The sequence below is a fragment of the Protopterus annectens genome, chromosome 5.part1 (assembly GCF_019279795.1).
Source record: "Protopterus annectens isolate FY-2018-M chromosome 5.part1, PAN1.0, whole genome shotgun sequence".
NCBI classification, from domain to species: Eukaryota; Metazoa; Chordata; order Ceratodontiformes; family Protopteridae; genus Protopterus; species Protopterus annectens.
Genome location: NC_056736.1, coordinates 330,362,624 through 330,385,316, shown reverse-complemented (window position 1 = coordinate 330,385,316; position 22,693 = coordinate 330,362,624). Strand labels below are relative to the sequence as shown.

General features: G+C 38.2%; 1 protein-coding gene across 2 annotated transcripts in view; it reads right to left on the bottom strand.

The window, feature by feature from the left end:
* Positions 1-1,183: 1,183 nt before the first annotated feature.
* ZBTB20 (zinc finger and BTB domain containing 20) overlaps positions 1,184-22,693 on the bottom strand; it is a 607,056-nt gene continuing 585,546 nt past the window's right edge. For both annotated transcript variants that reach the window (XM_044073007.1, XM_044073006.1), the window contains 2 exons: positions 9,291-10,875; positions 1,184-1,629 (listed from right to left, as the gene is read on the bottom strand). In XM_044073007.1, the coding sequence (XP_043928942.1) occupies positions 1,232-1,629; positions 9,291-10,854 (1,962 nt within the window). In that variant the 5' untranslated portion in view covers positions 10,855-10,875 and the 3' untranslated portion in view covers positions 1,184-1,231. The remainder of the gene's footprint in view (positions 1,630-9,290; positions 10,876-22,693) is intronic.

Sequence of the window (22,693 nt, the reverse complement as noted above, 5' to 3'; positions counted from 1 at the left end):
GGTATGGGGGTTGCATGGACTGATGCAGCACCACCCTTAATGTTGTCCATCACAACAACTAAGCAAAATATGAGAAAGGAAAAAAAAAATCCTTCCTTGTTACCTTTTCATTAAAGAAAAGCACATATTTAATTCTTTGTCTGGAAGAGATCTAGTCAACCCTTAACAGTCTTTTAAATTATTAGTGGCAGTGTATGCAGAAAATATATATATATATATTTAAAACTTAAGTAATCTCATCTTTTTGCACAAATACTGCTATATTAAACATCTTCAGTAAACGTCTCCATTCATCTTCTTTAAAAAGAAGTTGTAAAGTCCAAAGAGTTTTCCATGTGTATACCCTATCCCATCCCTTTCTGTAAGTCCTGCAAACTTCTGATGTATCTAGATTTCTTGCGCTTTTTTTTTTTTTTTTTTGTAGGGTCCTTGTGTTGATAGCAGTTGATGTCAGTATTTCTTGCCTTTCCACTGATGATCATTTTGGTGTTTATTTCCACTGTACCTTAAAACATGCTGTTGTTACAATCTTCATTATTTGCTGGTTTACTTTTCTGTTTTTGCATGTGCTATGGGTTCTAGAAAGTCCCTCTCAGTGTGCTGCTTCCCCACTGAAAGCAGGAGGTGAATAAATAATAAAGCCAGTGTTACTATTGGAACATAGTCCTCCACCGGGAAAGAGAGAGAGAGAGGGAGAGGTGAACCAGAAAAAAAGGCTAGTATGAGGCCTTTTTTTTTGCAGTATATCAATGTGAACAAATACTTCTGTTAAATCACCATATGTATATGATTTTGTTGTTGTTAATACCGGAATCTGGATGTACCACTGCTTTGCTCCAAACTCATTGACTCTGATCCCCACCCCTAAACGTATTTCTTGTTGTATAACATCGGCCAGAAGTGAGATGAGTCCAGCAAAACACTGTAAGCTTTTGTATGTAGAGATAGTAGGCCTTTTGTAGTGTTCTACATGAGTCGGAAAACAAAATTAAAGAGTTTGTATTTAGAGGCCAGTAGCTGGGATCCAACCAGTGGACCCCATTTTACAACTACAAGCCTTAAGGCCACCATCAGAAAATGTCTGAAAAAAAGTCTTGCCTTTCGGAAATGTAATGCACCAGCAGGCAAATAGTCTTTAATGAATTTAATAATCAAAAAAAAAAAAAAAAAAGGAATAAAATAAAAAAATGGTATCTAGTGCCAAATCTTTGTTCATAAGAAAGATAATTGTCTATCCATCTGACACATGCATTCTCATGTGGTCATTGAATTGGTCAATTTGGTCAAACTTAGCTGGGCAGACTGAGCAGACATAGGTGGTCCCTTCTGCAGAGCTGCCAGTAGTGCCCATGGTTGTGGTGTCCACTCCAGTGCCATTGGTATGCAGGGCAACATGTCTCTCCAGAAGGGTCTTGTGTGAGAATTTCTTCTTGCACACATAGCACTCGTAGGACTTTTCACCCCTATGGAGCCGCATGTGCACGTTGAGAGAACTCTTTTGGGTGAAGCGCTTATTGCAGATGTTACACTGATATGCCCTTACACCTGTATGTGTTACCATGTGTTTAATCAGGTAATCCTTTAGTGAGAATGAACGCCAGCAGATACTACACTGATGAGGTTTCTCACCTGCAACAAAAAGGAAAGAAACAAGAGTAAACTTTCATTTGCATTTCACTCAAGAAAATAATGTATATTTTTACTCTGTAAAGGAACCAGTGCCCAGAAATACCCATACCCATATGTCAATATTTACATTGGACTGCAGTATCTATAATAAAAAGATAATTTAAAATAAAGCATCAGAGTTTCAAAAGAAAATAAAATCCTACAGCTACAAAAAACTACAATAAGACAAAGTAGACAGCCAACACATTTACATATGTCTTATCAACATTAACATTGTCCATAATATTATGCAAATAACCATCAAGGAAATCATACTGACTTTACTTAAAAGAATTGTCTGAGATAGAAAATATTTCACAAATATTCTGCAAAGGTGAAAGTCAATGCCATGAAGCAAACTTTCCTTACGCTTCCATGTGTTAAATAACTTTACATGTTCTTCATTTGAGCACTGCTGCAGTAGCCTAAGCTATATGGGCAATGTCCTCCCATTGTTTTTCTTCAGATAAAGAGTATTTTTATTGCTGTTGACACAGTGCAAGCTCATGGTGGTGTACCTTAAAGACTTTCCTACTTTGTTGTACCACTTTGGGACACCTTCGGCAGTTGGGATCGATTGATTTTGTTGAGCTTCCAAAGTTTAGGGGCTCCTTCCACACACCCAAACTATCTGACAGCTCAGAATGAGCTGACTAAAAGACAGGCTGGGGTGTCAAGCCCTTCAGAGCTTTCCTGCCCACAAGTAGAGTGTTTTTCTGCAGGCTTACGACACTCAAGGGTAGCTGTTCCATGGCTTGGCAGACAAATTTCCTTTGGGGAGATACCTTCCACATTACTTTTTCATTGATTAAATTATTTTTTTGTGAAAAACACTATTTTAAAGCTACAGAAAAGTATTTTATTGACTGTCACATTACTTTTATGTAGTTGTAAATTGGAGTATACTTTTTTACTTTTGCAGTAAAAAGTTATTAAACATTACTGAAAACTACTTTTTCTGTTGAGAAACCATGTTTATTTTACTTTTGGGGCTGTGGAAAGTGTTTTAAGAGATATTTAGTGTGTTTTGTGTGTGAAAACAATGACTTTTCTGTGGCTTTTCTGTTTTACTGACTATTCCTGCTAAGCTTCTGTGGAAACAAGCACCGTCTTCGGCTTGACCATGGAACAAGCTGCTATTCCCTTGGTTGGACCTTCTTCCAGCCACCAAAAGATAAAAGTTAACTAAACAGCCTTTGTCATCACAGCAGGCTAGTAATTTGCCACAGCCGTAAGAGGATGGCTCTGTTGTGGCCAAACCTGGTTCCTCAGACCACTCATCCTTTTCCACGGGTCCCTCTGGTGAAGGCTATACAGCCACCATGGAACAGGGGCTAACCACATCCTCTACAGCTTTTGGGTTCACACAGTGGCAAGGGAGAACCACTTTTGTCAGTCATGGGAGAAGGAGCAAGGAATGTGTCCTTGCTTAGCCAGAATGTTGTGCCCATTACTGGGGAAACTGTTGCAGGCAATACTAGTTATACTTAAAACAACTTCTCTGTCAAAAAGAGAAAACTTAACATTTAACTTTTCCTGTGCCAGTTTCTCTGGACAAGAATAATTTTTGGCTTGTTTTACATTTGATTGACCCTTCTTGTAATGTGGTTTCTGGTACAAGAAAAATGTATTCCTCCCTGAAATGGTTCAAAATTTTGAATCTGTAGGGGAATGTGAAGGGGCAGATGCAGGTTTTTCTCCTCAGATTTAGGATTCAGATTTTAGGGAGAGTATGGTATCTGAATCTCCCTGTGAGGGATTCACTTTCTCTGAGGCTATTTCCCAACTATGCCAGTGTTTTCAGTGGGAGAACACTGAAAAAATTATATGAGTTTTTACAACTGGAATTCCCAGAGTCTTCAACCATTCCCCCTGTGCTGTCATAAGTTCATAAAAAATTACTATGCTGATGGCCCTAGAGTTCTTACAAGCTTAGCCATATTTACCTTGAGTTGCCCCAAATGTTGGTGAGTGAAGTTTACAGAAGTAAGGGTTTATGGTAGTGAATAATGACTTCCTCTGTCCAGGGGGGACATGGCTGGCACCCCAGGAGTGAATTTGCAGTCACTTATCCATTGATCTAGGTTGCGTTTGAAGAGTGTCACGGAGGGCCTCTATTTCACATGAACTGGAAGCTTGTTGCAGAGAAGTGGCAGTCTGCGGGAGATGTATCTATCTCTCCAGCATGACCTGTTCATGTCAGAGCTATGTTAAGATCCCTGGAGCGAGTGACCCTTGTGTAGTTTTATTTACGAATGTGTAGCATTTCCATCAGGGCCGGGTCAGAGACTGCCCTGTAAACCAGGCACAGGTTACCACACAACAACCTATAGGAGATAGAGTACAGTAACAGGCCTTTCAGTCTTTCTGAGTAAGACTTGTTTTGTATAATGTCTTGGTGAAAAACCTCTGTGGTCTCTCCAATTGTAGGTGTCTGGTGAGGTACAAGCAAAAAGGGTATTGTACTCAATTTTTGGTCTGATGAGGGCTGTGTATAATGGAATTATAATGGAATTATAACATTCTAAGATCTAGATGTGATGCCTTTACTTATAAGATGTGCCACATAGAAGGATTTCCTTACTACTGTGGATGACTGTTAGTCAAATTTCAGGTTGATATCTACCTGAGTACCTGGATCACATACCACTGGGTCTACACTTAGGGGGTGATGTCTATAATGTAATTAATAGGGATGTCAGCTTTCCCAAAACGAATAATAATGCATTTTTTTACATTTAGCTTTAATCTATGGCTTTGGGACAAATCATTTGTCTGTGCTAACCCTGTCTGCAGTATATTAACATCTTTGGGTGAATCATTGATTGTTCCCAGTTTGCAATAATGAGTGAACTTGGTCAGCCACAGGCTGTCCGAGATTGCCTAGACCTCTGAGAACTAAATTCTGAACAGGAAGGGGTTGAGCCTTGGAAGATGTGTTTGTCACAGCCTGTGCTTTCCCTGGCAGCCAATCCACTTCTCCTAAGAAAGCATATAGAATTTACAAAGATCCTCAATCTTTCAAAATTTGTATATACTAATCCCAGACCTGACACAACAGCTATAGCTTTATTTAATCCAACTGCTGCAAACATTTTATTAATTCCAGTTCTTCTTTGTGTGATAAGATTAGAAAAGCTATTTATAAGTTTGCAGAAAAGTGTATGCCTCTGTGACTTTGATTTTAGGAATTCTAAGCTGTCATGCTCATATGTTGAAGTTTATCCTGACAAATTGTGAACATATGAGGAATGCTTTGGCATCAGTTTCCTATTGTGAGGAAAAATCTGCATTGTATAGTTGAGTTTCTACTATCTCTGAGGTCAATACTCATTGACTGATATGTGTTTATGACTATATAGATACTACTTCCAGGGATGCTGCCACTGGTACTGCTTTGAGGAGGTTTGTCTGGCTGGATTCTCAGAATCTCTCAGAAGATGTCAAAAATTAAATTTTGTATTCTCCCTTCAATGGAGATTTAGTTTTTGTACCCTCTGCTGCAGAGTTCATCAGAAAGTGTCATGCAAGAGGAAAGTTGATCCAGGGAATCTCTCAGATGGTCTTTAAGTTCTCCAAGGGATTCTTTGCTCACTAATTTTTGTAAAAAACAAAACAGTCTTAGCAGAATATTGGTAAGAAGCAATTTAAAAAGCAATGGGAGGGTAGTTCCAAATAGAAAGCAGTAACCCCCAGAATAAAGGTCAAACAGATAAGTCAAAATGACTATATAAGGGACCTTGCACTCTACCTCCCTCCCCCCACCACAACCACGCTGATAGTTCCTTAATCCTTCCATAAAATCTGAATCTCCATTTCTCTCTTTGGCAGCTGATTGTTTCTGACAAATGGGTTCTGAATGTGAACCCCCTAGGATACAAATGGTAGTGATATCTCACGGAGTAATAGAAGATATTTACTCTCCCCATTTAGGGGAAGGATTTTACTCAAGAATATTTTTAGTGCCAAAGAAAGAAAGAAATTTCTTAGAGACCATTTCTGGATGTTTCTTTTCTGAACTAACTTGTTGCAGTGCCAAATTCAAAATGCTTCACTTCACAAACTGTTACTCAGTCTTCCTCTTTCCAGTTTTCTAGCAACCCTAGATTTAAAAGATACATTATCATCACATTTCTATTCATCCAGATTTCAGACATGTTTTAAGATTTTGCATGTCTGGGTCACATTATCAGTTCTCTGCCTTAACCTTTGGGCTATACACTGATCCAAAAGTATTCACTAAGTGTCTAGTTCCTGTGATATGTCACTGCAGGTTGCAGGGCATCCACAGCTTTCCATATTTAGATGACTTGCTTATCTCTGCAGTCTTTGTCGAAGTGTCAGGAATCTCTTGAGTCTGAGATCTCCTGCACTAGCTGGGATTCCAGTGGTACATTCAAGTCTTTTCTGACTCCATTTTACAGGATTATGCTTTAACTCCACAGGAAAAATAGATGAATATTTAGATCCTTTCCGGGGTTTTTCCACCCAGATTTCTGTCTCAGTGAGTGAATACCTCAGAATTCCAGGACTCCTGGCATCCATGTTTCCTATGATACCTATTGCAAGACTCCACTAATGAAATATACAATGGTATTTGAAATTTTTTGGGCCCAGCATCAGCACCCTTTGTCTTTTCAAATTCCTGTTCTGGGATTTGTAAAATGTGAAATCAGATGGTAGATACATTACATTGCTTAGAAACTAGGTCTCTCATAGTCCCATCCTGGTCCAAAGCAGTCAGTTACAACAGATTCCTCAGACTTTTCTTCGGGAGCAATCTTAATGGGCATAAAAGAGTTGAGTATTTGGGACTATAAAGACAGACTAAAGCACATAAACATAAAATAGATGCTAAGTCTTACAAATGCTCTCAAATGAATCATCTGTGATCCCCAAGACCTCTGCAAGTATTTACAGACAATGCCACCATGATGTAGAACATAAACAGGCAAGGGGGAACCAGATCTTACCTCTGTGCAGACTAGCCATATTTGCATGGGATAGAGCTTAATAATACAATCTCACTTTCAAGTCATCTTACATTCCAATAGAGCAAAACTGCATTGCAGACAAGCTGAGCAGGGCCAAGGTAAAACCTCATGAATGGAAACTGAATTTTTGGGGGGGGTCTTTGAAGATTTGATTGATCTGTGGGGAATTACTTAGGTACTCCATTTTTGCCTCCTGAACAATAAACTAGCAAAATTCTGTTCCAGGACTCCATACAAAAAAGCCTGGATGAGAGAGGCCATTTCCTTATATTGTACAGGAATGCTATAGTACTCTTTACAAAAAAGCCTGGATGAGAGAGGACATTTCCTTATATTGTACAGGAATGCTACAGTACTCTTTTCTATTACACCAATATCCAGGCCTACTTCTGAAGGTTCAGAAGGACTCCCCAAAGTACATTGTGGTCACTTCCTTGTGGCTCACAAAAAAGTAGTTATTTTTTCTTTTGGAATTGGCCAGGGACAATTACCACAAGCTTCATTACAGACTGTATTTACTCACACAAGAACAGGGGTGTTTAGTATATACCAACTACAAACAATTGCAACTGACTGCCTGGATGATAGGGTCTTAATACCTTTTAAGCACCTGTTTTCTGAGGATGCGTAGGATCATAGGATCATAGGATGATAGGAGGTTACTAGGCTATTGGCCTTGAGGCCATTATAAGCCTAGCCAAAAGTTTAGTCCATGTTTAGACAAATCAGCACCTGTTGCCCCTGTACAGCAGGGATACGGATGGAATCCCAGGGGTATATTGTCTGTTTCCCATCCAGTTATCCAGGTTGCATTTAAAAAGGGGTAAAGAGGTACTCTGCTTGATGTGGAGAGGGAGTCTATTCCATAGATGGGGGAGTCTCTGGGACACAAATCTGTCCTGCGAACAAGTCTTGTTGATGTCACAGACCAGGTTGAGGCCGAGCGCGTGGGTCATTCGAGTGGAGCTTGCCTTGTGGATACGCAGCAGTCCCATGAAGGTGGGGTCTGTGATCGCCTTGTATGCCAGACAGAGGTCACCTCTAAGGAGTCTGTATGAAACTGAGCAGAGGGATAGAGCTTTTAGCCTATCTGTGTATGGTAGATATTTGAGGCCCTGGATTCTCCTGGTGAGGAACCTCTGTGGTCTCTCCAGATGCTGCATGTGCTTTGGAAGGTACATGCCGAAAGGGGCGTTGTACTCAATAATGGGCCTTATAAGGGAAGAATACAGGGATGTTATGACCTCCTTGTCCCCGAATGAGATACCCTTACTTATGAGGTAGGCCATGTAGAAGGCTTTTCCTACAACGGAAGCAACATGGTGGTCAGAAGACAGTGTATCAGGTATTAGAGGACGCAAAAAAGCCTGCTACTGGAAAATCATATAGTAGCAAATTGAAGAGGTTTTCTGTTCGGTGCAGTACATTCAGAACAAGTGCTTCTCTAGTTTTAGATTTTTTTTTTGTTTGAGTTACTATCCAATGGACTGTCTTACTCCTCTTTAAGGGCTCATTTTTCAGCCAGTTCGGCATACCTGTCATGGATTCCCCCTCTTGCAATGCTGTCTCATGTGAACATGTTTTTGAATGGAGTTTTATATAAGAATCCTCCCAAAAAATGTGGCTTTTCCTTGGAATCTTAAGTTTTTGTTAGATAAGCTAACATTTCTCCATTTGAACCAGTTCATCTGGCTGACTTGAGGTTCTTAACATGTTAGTGAAGCACCACCGAGGCCACACATGAGAAAGAGTAATCAAAATGGTATATTCTTCAACATTTTTTCCTTAGAGGAAGTTGCTGAGTTGAAAAATACTTAATAACATATGGCAAAGATAAAGAAGAGTTACATTTTTAGAATCCTCTTCATGCTTTAACAAGTATACGTCATCAACAGTATGAGTTAGATTCTGTTTGAAGGAAAACTGACTTGATGCTGGCTTACGGTACAGTCATGGTAATTTGTCGAGTCATTACTCTTGTTTTTTTTTTTATCAGTATTAGAAAAGGCAGGTGAATTATTTTTATTCCAACAGAAAAAAAGGAGTTTTGGTTAGCACGTCAGTTCACAGAACTGTGCAAAATGATTTAGTAAAAGGTATCATCCTGCAGACAAAGACTTACCTACAGGTTATCAGGTAGCATTATTTGTTATTTGTGAGTTACTCATTGTGACATAAGGAGAAAAAAGGCTCGCTAATGTCCTTTGCTTTGAACAAAGTCTCCCTAAAAGATTGTTGGACCTCTGGTTCAAAACCTAAGCGATGACTAAATTATGAGGATTACTTCCATGAAGATCTTTGAGGTAGCCTGTTTGATGAAACATTTTAAGAAAAAAAAAAAGTAGCACACTGGTTTTACAAGACAGAAAACAAGTGTGACCACTCGATGAAGGAAGATCATTTAGAGTCTGCAGTGTGACCATATAATACATTTTGTGTGCAGATATTATTACCCATAGTACATAATGCAGCATTAAACTCCATGATCCTGTCGTCTTATCACTCAGAACTATACTAGCAATATATACTGCAAGCAGATCGCCTAGTACATTTTTAAAAAATGTTTCCAGTAGTGACATATTCATCATTTTCCAATTTCTCATCGTCTTCCATTCCCAAATATCTTACCTGTATGTACAAACATGTGCTTGACATAGTTCTGTTTGGCGGTGAAGGTCTTGTTACACAGAGTGCACTCATAAGGCTTCTTTTCCCCCTGGTTGGCTACCACACTGTGTCCACCTGTTGAATGAATTGAGGCCTGTGAGGCAGCAAACTGGGCAGAATATGTTGCTAGTCTGGACTGAGGAAGAGTTACAAATTGGGTAGGCTGGGCTGTCAGTGCCTGTGGCAGACTGAAGAGGAAGGGCTTGGCAGTGCTACCAGCTGACTGTGTGGCAAAAAGTGTGGGCAAGTAAGTGTTGCCAGCAGTGCCAATGACTTGGGTGTTGCTGGTCAGAGTTAAGGGCATCCTGAAGTTGCTAGTGATGGTGTCTGTTTGCCGAAGATACAGCTGTGTAGCTGGTAAAGGCTGGGCAAGAACAGGAGCAACTGAAGTCTGCAGTACCACCTTGTCTGAAATATCATCTTGAGTTAGTGTGGTGTCCATATCCATGTCATTAACCCTATCTGGTGAAGAAGAAGTAACATCCAGTTGCTGCATGCTCCCCATTGGATGGTCAGTTGGCCCTCTCTGTGAGGCCTCCACTTGCCCTTCCTGGCTAATGCTGACAACATATTGCTGCTCCACAGAGTCAGGCTCAGTCCCAATAGAGGAACTCACTCCTGAATCAAAACTCTCCCCTTTGGGTTCACTCTCTGTGCCCTCAGCCTGATCTGTATCTTCAGTGCAATCTTCTGACTCATTTCTTTCTAGGACATGTGACCTCTGTTGATTATGGTAATCATAGTCATCCTCAGCTTCTTGCTTGATGTGGACACTGCCCATTAATGTCTGGATCCGGACGGGTCTTGGTTGCTTGCGACAATGAGTAGTCTCAGATGTGGACAGGTATCTTTCCATCTGCTGTGAACGTTTATGAATCCTAGTAATCCATTCTGGTTCCTGAATGGTATGCTTTCTTGGAAGTCCCAGGTTTGTCTCATGTCGCCTGACCACTGCTCCCGAGTAGAATGAGTGCTCTCCACTTCCATTCTGCATGGAGCAGGTATAAAGAGATGAGTAAATACTCTGGACACTATGCTGGGAGCGATTTTGCAGGTATCCAGACTCTGCATCACTACTCTGTGCAGATGAGCCTGATTCTGGTGTTCTTGGTGTCTCATGACCCAAACCCTGGATTACTGGAAAAACCTCACCTGCATTCTGTGCTACAATTCGAGTACATTCATCTATAACTGTTTTGATCTGGAGAATGCTAGCAGCAGTCAAAATTTGAAGGGCCTCAGTCTGAGTGACACGCAATACACCACTGTACATAAAGTCAATAAGCTTTTGTATAGACTGAACTGAGACCACAGAAGGGATCTCAATGTCACTATAGCCCAGTAGCAGTTTGTCCTGGAAAAAGGGACTGCCAGCAGCCAGCACACAGCGGTGGGCACGCAGCATGCTCCCGTGGATGCGGACTGTCACGTCACAGAAGTGGCCTCGGTTGCGTTGCTCATTGAGGGTCTCAAGTACAGAGTTGCTGAAATTGTGCAGGTTGATGCTATGAATGCGCTCTGTCATCCCCTTCTCAACTGAGGGCACCTGTAAAATAAAAATAAATAAATAAATTTACAAAACAGACAAACAAACAAACATCAGTTCAATAGTCTACTTAGTCAGTACAGCTTAAAGCTACAATGCATGACTCTTCGGTGAAAATAATACATGAGGCTACTGCATGTTACAGCCTGGATTCTCTTTAAGTAATGTCATTCAGGCTTTCAAAGAAAGCAAAAAAAAACAAAACAAAAACAAAACCAGATAGACATTAAATTGTGCTCCTTGCCCACATATCCTAATAAGCCACAGAACTGATCTCTTCTAGAACTACTTATGAGACTGAAGAATAAAGGAAGGGTAAAATATTATATTTAGAAACAGTGTCCATGAGATGGTAACATGGCTCAGTAGATTAAGAAAAGATGAAAAATATTTTTATTTAATTCATTTTATTATGATTTTTAGCCAAGAGAAATATTCATAACAAAATTCATATAGAAAATATTATCAAAGTGCCCCCCCCCCCCGTATGGCCTTCTTTCTTCTTTTAATCCTAATAATTATCCGAGAACAGTTTGTTCAGGCATCACTATTTTCATTTATCAGATATCAATATGCTCATAAGTCACTGCCTGAGAAAAATAAGTCTAAACTGTAGTAATAAAAAATCAGCTTCCGTAGTTAAAGTCTGGTCTCAAATGCCAATAATAAATTGTTTTGTAGCAATAGAAAAGATCTGAAAAATGTTCTTCTCCTTTCTATTGTTAATGTTCAGATTCCCTAACATTCGCCTATGGCAGTGAGTGGGATACAGAGTCAGTTAATGAGAAAAGCAAAGCTTTACTTTTATTCTACCAGATGTTTATAACTTAACATGTACCCCGAGAGGTCAAACCATGAAACAACTAATTCACAACAATGCCATAATTTATTGGATAATCTAATTGACCATGCTATTTTTTTTGTGGTGTTTAGTAACAATAATGAAAAATATTTTGGTATATAATTCTACTCCAGGTAGATTTGATGATTTCTTATAGTTTACCCAAATGTTTGTGAACTCTGGCATACTTATTTGAATTTCTTGTTTATAGTTCAATGGCGCTAACACCTTGGTTGCATTGTCTAGCGGGAATCTTTTCAGACCATCTTCTGCGTAGGGCAATGATCTCCTCTAAGCAAACAAACAGAAAAATCAAGATGACTTATTGTAACAAAAACTGTGGTTGCCTTTGAACTCTAAAGATAATGACAGCAATAAGGCACTGATTCATCTGTTTCCAGCAAGTGTATAATAAAGCTACATCTACAACAGCACACAGAGGGTCTTTTACATACTTAATTGACACATTACATGCAACAAGGTGACTCTTTAAGCTGTGAAGCCACTTCAATAATGAAAACTGATCCCTTGGAAAGAGAATGTATGGTTAGAATAAATATATAAACATGCTTCTTAAAGGATAACCACCCCAACAGACTGAAAAACATGTTTACTTCATCATGTTGTCATGTTCCTTACATATTAACACCCCTTTTGGAATCTATGTACTTTTTTATATTTTTTAAATGTAATTCCAGAGTCCACATGGGGTCTAGCAACTTGATGTTTTAGTTTACCTCTAGGTATCCCACAATGCAGTGTTTAGCTTTAAAATATTACATCATAGCCCCCAAGCACCTGTCTCTACTTTACATGTGTTTTCACATACACCCTGCTTTTTTTTAGTCAATCAAGTTTAATTACCATTTCTTTCTGTTCAATGACTACTTGAAAGACAAACAGGGATAATTACACAGAACAGTATTCTCATTATCGGTTACTTCTTTTTCTTTCTAAAGTGGTCAATTTTCATTCTTTTGTTATACCTGAGTTGTAGTCCTTAAATTCATCTCCCCATCCCCCCAAACACCCCCTTTCATATCTGTCAGAGTAGCAAAGGTAATTTGAGCTGTCTGCTGCTGTGAATGATAGCTCACAGTAGGAGACAATGTTCATGTACTGTTGCCTTGTACTATCCACCTACATACAGTGGGACACTTATTTTTGTTGCACCATAGCCTCCTTCTGTCCTCAAATTTTAATCCTTACTACCTACTAATTGGTAACACATTGTTTGGCAAATCGCCCAACTTCATTATTCAGGGATTTCTGAGAAAGGAAAATCCTTAAATAATTATGTCACAAAGGCGATAAAAATTTAAATATTTAGTTTTTATGCAGTCTGTGATGCACTTAAAATAAGACTTTTTCATTAACCTGCATTATCTAAACAATATTTTACAATGACTGGCAATTAGCATTCCAAAATGTGCACGCTGATTGGCCTGCCCAACCAGCGTGCCCGTTGTAAATTCAACATATACTAATGGAAAAAGGTTCGGTTGCCTGGACTTTTTCCATTAGTATATGTCCTGATTGGTTTTTTGTCTGTGTGAACACAGGCAGTAATGGAGAAAGAAAGATCTGTGTTGCTATAATCATGCTATGGTATACGTTTAACACAGCGAGATAGCTTTAAAAAATGGAACGGATATCTTCCTTTCTCCGTTGCTTTTTTAAAAGATATCTTGCTATGTTAAAGTCATTTAACATAACGAGATAGCTTTGAAAAAGCAACAGAGATTTTCCTTTCTCCATTGCTTCCTCTACACAGCTCTGATGTACTGTGCAAGTGTGGGAACAAGAAAAAGCCCCAGGATAGTGGAAAACCATGGAGGTATTATACAAAGACATTATTTAAGAAAAGTAAGTATTATTTTTCTTAAATAGCGGGAATGGGCGTACCTTCGTCGAAGGTTGTGCATCAGGCCTGGCAAGCCGGTATGTAAAAATCAACTGCCAATCATTAGCGGACCGGAGTTCCACTGTGGCGACCCCTAACCAGGAAAAGCCGAAAGACACAAACAAATGTCATTGTATATTAGCAATAACCCACTTCTGGGTGTGGGTAATGTTAGATTTAATCACAAAACTGGCCAGCACCAAATAGTGAAACCCAAAAAAGCTCTTTATTGTGGCAACTCCAAAAAGCTATAGCAAGCTATAGCAAAACAGTCAAACGGTTTCGGCATCAATATGCCTTCCTCAGTGAACATAGCAAACAAAAATCTTTATTCATTTAAAGACATATTGCACTCCAATTAATAATTAATTACAATTGCTTATTAAGACCAGGCCTAAACAATCCCCCAAGTCTAATAATCCAATTGCATTCTTTAATGTTTAAAACAGACTGCCAACCGATTTTGCCCTGTCTATTTCCTTTTATTATGTCAATAATAGTAAAAGTGAACTGTGCTGTAAAATGTGCTTATATAATGAGCTGGAAGCTCGTTTATTTCAAATATCACTTAAATGTTCAGAAATCTAAACCCGCAGGGACCTTGATGTTTGGCCCACATAAAATGCTGAGCAGGAACAAGTGGCTAAATAAATAAGCCAGTCTGTGCTACAGTTACCAGAAAATAGGATATCATAAACTTTTCATGTATTTGCACTGGTGAAACTTTTGGATTTAAGAACATATTGACAGGCAGAACAATGACCACAGGGGAAACAACCCTTGAGTAAATCTTTGAATAAGGTGGTCTGTGATTGAGTAATTTCCCTACTATGTTTATAATGGCTAATATGTGACCCCAAAGTGGGGCCCTGTCGAAAAGAAAACAAGCACCTAGGTCCCAAAATTTCAGAGATTCTGTCATCTGACCTTAAAATACCCCAATAATGGTCAACAATGTTCCTAAGGACATTGATATTACGCCCATAAGTAGTAACAAGCCTAAGATTGATGTTGTCATCCGAAACTCTCAATCTGTATGTTAATAAATCAGATCTGGTTTGTGTGGAAACCCAATTACTGGCAGTCAAAACAGTATTAGGATCATAACCTCTATGATCATATCTATTAATGAGATCATGTTGGAATTCCTGACAGGATTTTTCAGAGGAGCATATATGTCTAATATGGAGAAATTGAGATTTGGGAATATTATTAATTATATGTCTGGGATGAAAGTTGGAGGCATGGGGTAGCGTATTATATTGGGAATGTTTCCGAAACTCCTTAGTGCTAAGTGCCTTTCCCTACTTACAGTCACATCCAAAAAGTTAATTTGCATTAAATGGTAATGTACCATGAATTCAATTCCCCATTTGTTCTCATTCAAATATTGCATGAATTCATGCAAGTAGATCTCATCTGCTCTCCATACCATCCAGCAGTTGTCCAGATAGTGTCTCCAAATGTCAATTTCTGATATATATAAATTATGACTAGTCTTATAAATCAATTGGTCCTCTAGGAATCCCATGAACCAATCTGCTTATATGGGGGTGAAAGATGCTCCCATAGCAGTGCCCTTGACTTGCCAGTAGCATTTGCCGTGAAAATAAAATACGTTCTTGCTAAGAACATATTCAGTCATGCAAATCAAAAGTGTATTAAACCCGGTTCATATGTTTGCCCTTTTCAACCAGTATTCAATGACTTCAAGACTAGCCCATTGAGGAATACTGGTATACAATGTGCTAACATCTAGAGTGCACATAAGGCCTCATGACCAAACCACACCAACCGTGGGTAAATCTAGCATTTCCACACCCAGACATGGGTTATTGCTTAAGTAATACAAGTGTAAACTATCACATTATTGACTTAACAGTAATTATCACTGATTACTTGAGAAATTATGAGGGACAGATCAAAAGTAAAATTAAAAAAATCAAGAGCATTTGGCAAAATCAGGGACATTTGAGATGTACGGTCTTGGGCCATTTACCTTTTATTGTTCTGTTGTCTGTATTTGCTCCCTGTAATTTGTCTCTTGCAGCCAAAGGATTAATCCAAGTAGTCTGTAGTAATTTTCTTAAATAACAGTACAGGAACTTTGTCTCCTACTGTGAGCTATTAGTCATAGCAGCAAACATCTCAAAATACCTTTGCCACTTTGACAGATACAAAGGGGAGGGGGTTGGGGGGAGGGGAGATGAGTTTAAGGATTACAACTCAGGCAATACAAAAGAATGAAAACTGGCCACTTTGGAAAGAAAAAGAAGTAACCGGCACTGAGAATACTGTTCTGTGTCATTATCCCTGTTTATCTTTAAAGTAGTCATTGGAAAGCAAGAAATGGTAATTAAACCTGACTGTCTAAAAAAAGTAGGGTATATGTGAAAACACATGTAAAGCCAATGCAATGAAAGGAGCTTAGGGGCTATGATGCAATATTTTAAAGCCAAACACTATTTTGTGGGCTAATGCAGAAAAAACGAAGACTGTTGAAAATACAAAACTGTACCACGGAGTCCTTGTACCAGCAAGCAACACAAGCGTTGTCTTAACGAATTTTTATTTACAAGCGTTAGCCACACAACAGTGTGGCTTCTTCAGAGAAAAGCAAATGACAATGAAGTAAAGTGCACACCCCTTTTATACAAAGCAAAAGGGAAATGACAACATAAGTAAAACAAAGCTCATTTTTTCTTCTTTTAAAAAACAACATAAACTAAACATAGTCAACATGTTCAGTAAGAGAAATACAGGTCATACTTCATGTTGATGCTTGCATTTTAAAATATAAAGATGCCAGAAAAATAAGCATAAAAGAAAATAAAATGCTAAAAAAATATATATATTATTATTGACTTTAAAGTCATAGTGACAAGGTATTCAACATGAAGGGCAATCTAATGGTAACTCGTAAATACAAGTAAATATGTGCGAAGCACCAATGGATAAAAAAAGAGGGTACTAATCACATAATAAGCACTAGGCTCAGACGCCGCTAAGTAAAGAAGGTGTGTTACAAATAACTACTGCTATGTAAATCCAGCAGTACACTAACTCAAGTAGTACCTCAGCTTAAGTATACTTTAAAATTACTAGGTCCAGTACAAAGGAAGGAACATAAGTAAAAATTGTATATACATATAACTACTGCAGTGTAAATACAAAGCAGAGCACTACCTCAAGTAACTCCTCAGTCTAAGTACTGCTGAGATGTTGCAGTTTTCGTTTAAGCCTGGGTAGCAGAATCGTCAAAGCACTGCCACTCCAGTTCACGCTTCTAAAAGAAGTGATATAGGACCCCCCCCCGAATATTGTTGGTCACTTGGTCTATAGCCATAAGCGAAAGGAGTGCCCAGGATGGTTGTCTATGTGTTTAGCTAAAGCATTTACATCAGAGTCCTTCTTGATTGCATACATATGCTCGAGACGATCCCTTAGTTCACGATCGGTCTTCCCAAGTAGAATGAGGGACAGCATTCACAGAAGGCAGCGCACAACTGATCTACTTTCACAATTGAGTGGAGCTTGAATTGTGTACTTCCTATCTAATTGTGTAAGTCTGTCCTACCCTCATTTTGTGACACCGACAAACCATGGTACATACCCATACATTTGTTGAAAGTTTTTTTGGTAAGGTCCCTCTGTAGAAGTTCTTTAAGATTGTTGTTTCTTTTAAAAACAAAATTAGGAAAAAGACCTAATTTCTCAGAGAGTCCTGGACTCCCCAATATAAATTGCCAGTTTTTCCTAATGAGGGCAGTAGTAGTCTGAGAGTTGAGACTATAAGTGTGAACATAGCCCTCACCCCTTGATGACATCCCCTTATTAGGTGATACCTCTTTGACTAACCATGGACACGACTTCTCAATTAGCTATGTTCACACTTATAGTCTCAACTCTCAGACTACTACTGCCCTCATTAGGAAAAACTGGCAATTTATATTGGGGAGTCCAGGACTCTCTGAGAAATTAGGTCTTTTTCCTAATTTTGTTTTTAAAAGAAACAACAATCTTAAAGAACTTCTACAGAGGGACCTTACCAAAAAAACTTTCAACAAACGTATGGGTATGTACCCATGCGGGTTTTGCAATCGGTGTCACAAAATGAGGGTAGGACAGACTTACACAATTAGGGATAGGAAGTACACAATTCAAGCTCCACTCAATTGTGAAAGTAGATCAGTTGTGTACGCGGCCTTCTGTGAATGCTGTCCCTCATTCTACTTGGGGAAGACCGATCGTAGACTAAGGGATCGTGTCTACGAGCATATGTATGCAATCAAGAAGAACTCTGATGTAAATGCTTTAGCTAAACACATAGACAACCATCCTGGGCACTCCTTTTCGTTTATGGCTATAGACCAAGTGACCAACAATATTCGGGGGGGCCCTATATCACTTCTTTTAGAAGTACGTGAACTGGAGTGGCAATTGCGATTTGACGCATTCTGCTACCCAGGTTTAAACGAAAACTGCAACATCTCAGCAGTACTTAGACTGAGGAGTTACTTGAGGTAGTGCTCTGCTTTGTATTTACACTGCAGTAGTTATATGTATATACAATTTTTACTTATGTTCCTTCCTTTGTACTGGACCTAGTAATTTTAAAGTATACTTAAGCTGAGGTACTACTTGAGTTAGTGTACTGCTTTGGATTTACATAGCAGTAGTTATTTGTAACACACACCTTCTTTACTTAGCCGCGTACTGAGCCTAGTGCTTATTATGTGTGATTAGTACCCTCTTTTTTATCCATTGTTGCTTCGCACATATATACTTGTATTTACGAGTTACCATTAGATTGCTCTTCATGTTGAATACCTTGTCACTATGACTTTAAAGTCAATAATAATATATATATTTTTTTAGCATTTTATTTTCTTTTATGCTTATTTTTCTGGCATCTTTATATTTTAAAATGCAAGCATCAACATGAAGTATGACCTGTGTTTCCCTTACTGAACATGTTGACTATGTCTAGTTTATTTTGTTTTTTAAAAGAAGAAAAAAATGAGCTTCGTTTTACTTATGTTGTCATTTCCCTTTTGCTTTGTATAAAAGGGGCGTGCACTTTACTTCATTGTCATTTGCTTTTCTCTGAAGAAGCCACACTGTTGTGTGGCGAAAACGTTTGTAAAAAATAAAAATTCGTTAAGACAACGCTTGTGTTGCTTGCTGGTACAAGGACTCCGTGGTACAGTTTTGTATTTTCAACTATTTTGTGGGCTACCTAGAGGTAGACAAAAAAATCAAGATGCTGGACCCCATGTGGCCCGACTCTGGAATTACATTTAAAATATAAATAAGTATATAGATTCCAAAAATGGTGTTAAAATGTTGGAAATATCAAGACCGATGAAATAAACGTATTTCAGCCTGTGTGTGCTGTTCTCCTTTAATTAGACAAGAGTTCTGAAATTAGAAACCATAACAGTGTCCAATAAAATAATATCAAACAATGGTGCCAAACTTAATTATCCTACTAATTCAATTTTCTTGACCTACAACAAACCACATTCATTATTCCAGTCATAACAGTTTATCCATGCTTCAGATAGCATTGCAGACTGGATGGAGGATGTATTTTTGACAAAAATATGTAATGAAGATAACTTTTCATTTTAAACAAAAAAATAAACTGCATGCAAATGATAGTTTTAAAGAATCATATGTTTGAACAATATCTTGCCTCCTTGACATATAAATATATATTTGCTTTAGCTGTAAATCTGTTTATGAATCAAACTTGGAAGTGCAATGCCAGCCCAAGCATTTTAAGCTGATAACTATTTGTGCATTTGCATAGGTTGGGAATATTGAAAAAAAGAATTTTAGATTTTTTTTAAGTGGGCTGATTTTATAGGCAGTAACATAACACTGCTAATTTATTCAGCCAAAACAAAAATACTTGCAAAAAATGAGGTGACAAACGGTAAGAATTTACCAAAGGAATATATTGCTTGTTAAAAGTTTTTATAGCAATAGGTGCTGTTTGATTAGCATTCTGTATATGACAACATGGTCAAAGATTTTTATAAAAAGAGCAGAGAAAAGTAGACACCCATTAAACATGCACCACTGCTGAATGTTTAATATTGATTGGTATACATTTTTAAGTGTGGATTACTTAACAGTGACTTCATGATATTCATTATAAATTCCAAGATTTTCATTTGCTTTAACAATAGAAACAAATACTGATGCATTAAAGGCCTACAGAAAAGAAAACAGGATCCCCTTTTATAGCCTGGTTATTTTGTTCAAAGGATAGCATAATATATGGTTTGCATATGACATTCACCTGATTGAAAGATGTCTAAAATTACATGGGCAAATCATTTTAGGAAGTAAAGGAACATAATTTGTTCCTTGTTTTTGCAAATATCTTGTAATCCACTTTTAAAAGTGTAATAGATCTGTATTTATTCACCGATATCTTATCTTTCTCTGGATTAAGAACCACGATTTTAGTAAGTAAAAGATACACCCAGGGACTCAGAAAGAACCCTACTGCTGTTGGTCAGAAATGCAACTGAAAGGAACGGTTTTCATGATGTCGGAAAATGCAGTTCAGAGACATGTTAGCCATAGTGAGGAAAGATCTCATTAGCAGAAAATTTGCTTGTCTCTGAATCACACCTAACTACCACAAGTGCAAATCCTTGCTTTCCGGCAGAAGTCAACAGTGGTGGACCATGCATCGCACTGGCACAGTTTCTCCCTCCATTCTCTCTCCCACACACACATGCACTCATTCACACACACACACACACACACACACACACACACACACACACACACACACACACACACACACACACACACACACACACACACACAAAACACGACATACTTCTTACCTGTTCCTGAGTTGACAGCAAGTCCCATGTTCTGCTTATTTATGTACCTGCCTTTGTAAATCAAGGATTCTTACAGCCAGTCAATAATGCCAGACATTAGAATGTCATTCTTCTTAAGTGCATTGTGATACTAGACCTGTTGCTCTAGTAACTCTTTAAGTAAGTGGAAGTAAACATTTAAAAAATTTCCCTGGTATCATCAAGTGTTTCTCCCAGCTTTATACTGAAGTCTTCCCCCCACATGGACACCCGCCCTGTCCCTCTCAACTGTTTCTGATTTTGCAGAATGCCACTGCCATTGCCTCTTACTTATTTTATTTACTTATTTATTGACATTTTATTACTGGGAAAGTTCCACTGGGCCGGTGCCCAAATTCACAGAAGCCCAGGGAGAAAACCTCCAAAGTATAACAAAAACATTTTAAGAAAAATAATTTTACAATTTCAAAAATAATACAAACACATCTATAATTTAAATAACTATACCAAATTAGACATAATGCAAAAACATTGGTTAAGAATAGATACAACTTATATGACAATAATTTAATACTTAGAGAAACTTTAGCCTGTTTATGGAGAAATTAAAGGTTAGTATAATTCAAACAGTAGCTGCAATTTGAAGTTCGAGAAATAAACAGGGTTATGGCATACTTAGTAGGGAGTCAAGAGAGAAACTGATTGAAGTAAGGAACTGAGTGAAGAAGAGAAAGTTAGGAGGTGTAAGTTATGAAGAGGCACTTGTTCATATGTAGGGTTGAGTAGAAACAGAGCCAGATTTGGGCTAGGAAATCTTTCATAGGTTCATAGGTTCATAGATTAGTACTAGGCTAACTGCCCTTTGGGCCATTTTAAGCCTAGCCAATTAGGCCTTAGCAACACGGTATGAGTACAGACCATGTCTGGCAAATTTGATAGGTTTGTGGACAGAAAGGAGCTTTTGGTAAGTGGATCGTAATGACCATCTAGGAATATTGCTATGTAGAATAGTATTTAGACAAATATGGACAAGCTGATGGATGCCGGATAATTTTATATTTGATAAGAAGCTGTATATATGTTAGTTAATGTGGTAGTTCTAACCAAGTTAGGCTTTTTAGTGTTATACAGTGGTGGGTTCTGAAAGGGGCATTGGCTGCAAGTATAGCCACTTTATTATAGCATTGTTCAGGTTTTGATTTTTGTGATGCCTGGAAATTATTAAGGATGGGAGCATCATAAATCAGTGAGGGGAGGCGGTAAGTAGTGGCAAGTGTAGTTGCAGCTGCAATGGAGGGAATGTTTTTATTTCTTTTTGGCTCAGTAAAGCATCACTAGTTTTTGGTGATATTTTAAATCAATGTTGTATATGCAGGTCATATTTAAAATTATCATCCAATATCATCCATAATGATTTGCTATGTGAAGTGATTTCAATGGTTGTATTATTAAGATTGGATTTTAATTTTTTTTTCATAAGAGATGGATTTGGGGGAAAATAGTAAATTTTTGGGGAGAGGTTTAGCATGCATTGTGAGTTACAAAGCCATGTTTCACTGGCTGTTAAAGATTCCTGAGTCATTTTTTGGAGATGTGTCATGTTGTCAGATGTGCTTATGAATGTGAAGTCATCTGTGTCTTGTGGGAGGGAGGCCTTTTGGTGGATGTGTGGAGGGTGTTTGTGAGAATTTTAAAGAGGAAAGGACCAGGGATACAGCCTTGTGTTCCACTGGTGGTGAAGAGAAGGTGGAGTGCCATTTTACTGAATGATTTCTATTGGACAGGTAGCTTTTGAACCATGGAAGGGTGGGCTGAGATAGATCTAGTGCGGACATTTGAAGAAGAAGTTTTCAGAGCCAAACTGTGTCACAGGCTTTAGACAAATCTAGAAATAAAGTAGAAACTAGTTTGCAGTTATTTCTAGCTTTATTGACAGTATCTATAAAGGTTAGATGTGCAGTGTTAATATTATGGGAGGGATAGAAGTCGTGTTGTGTGGGGGATAGCATTTCTTTCTGCAAGAGATAGTTTAGCAATTGCTTTTGAATACAATTTTCAAGCATTTTGAGAGAGGGGATAAGATTGCTATAGGTCTAAAATTAGTAAAGACTGTTGAATTTCCTCCTTTGTGTAGAGGGATAATATGTGATTTTTTTCCAGAAAAAGTGAATGTGGGATTCTTGGATTGACCTATTAATAAGGACTGAGATATGATAAGCAATGCAG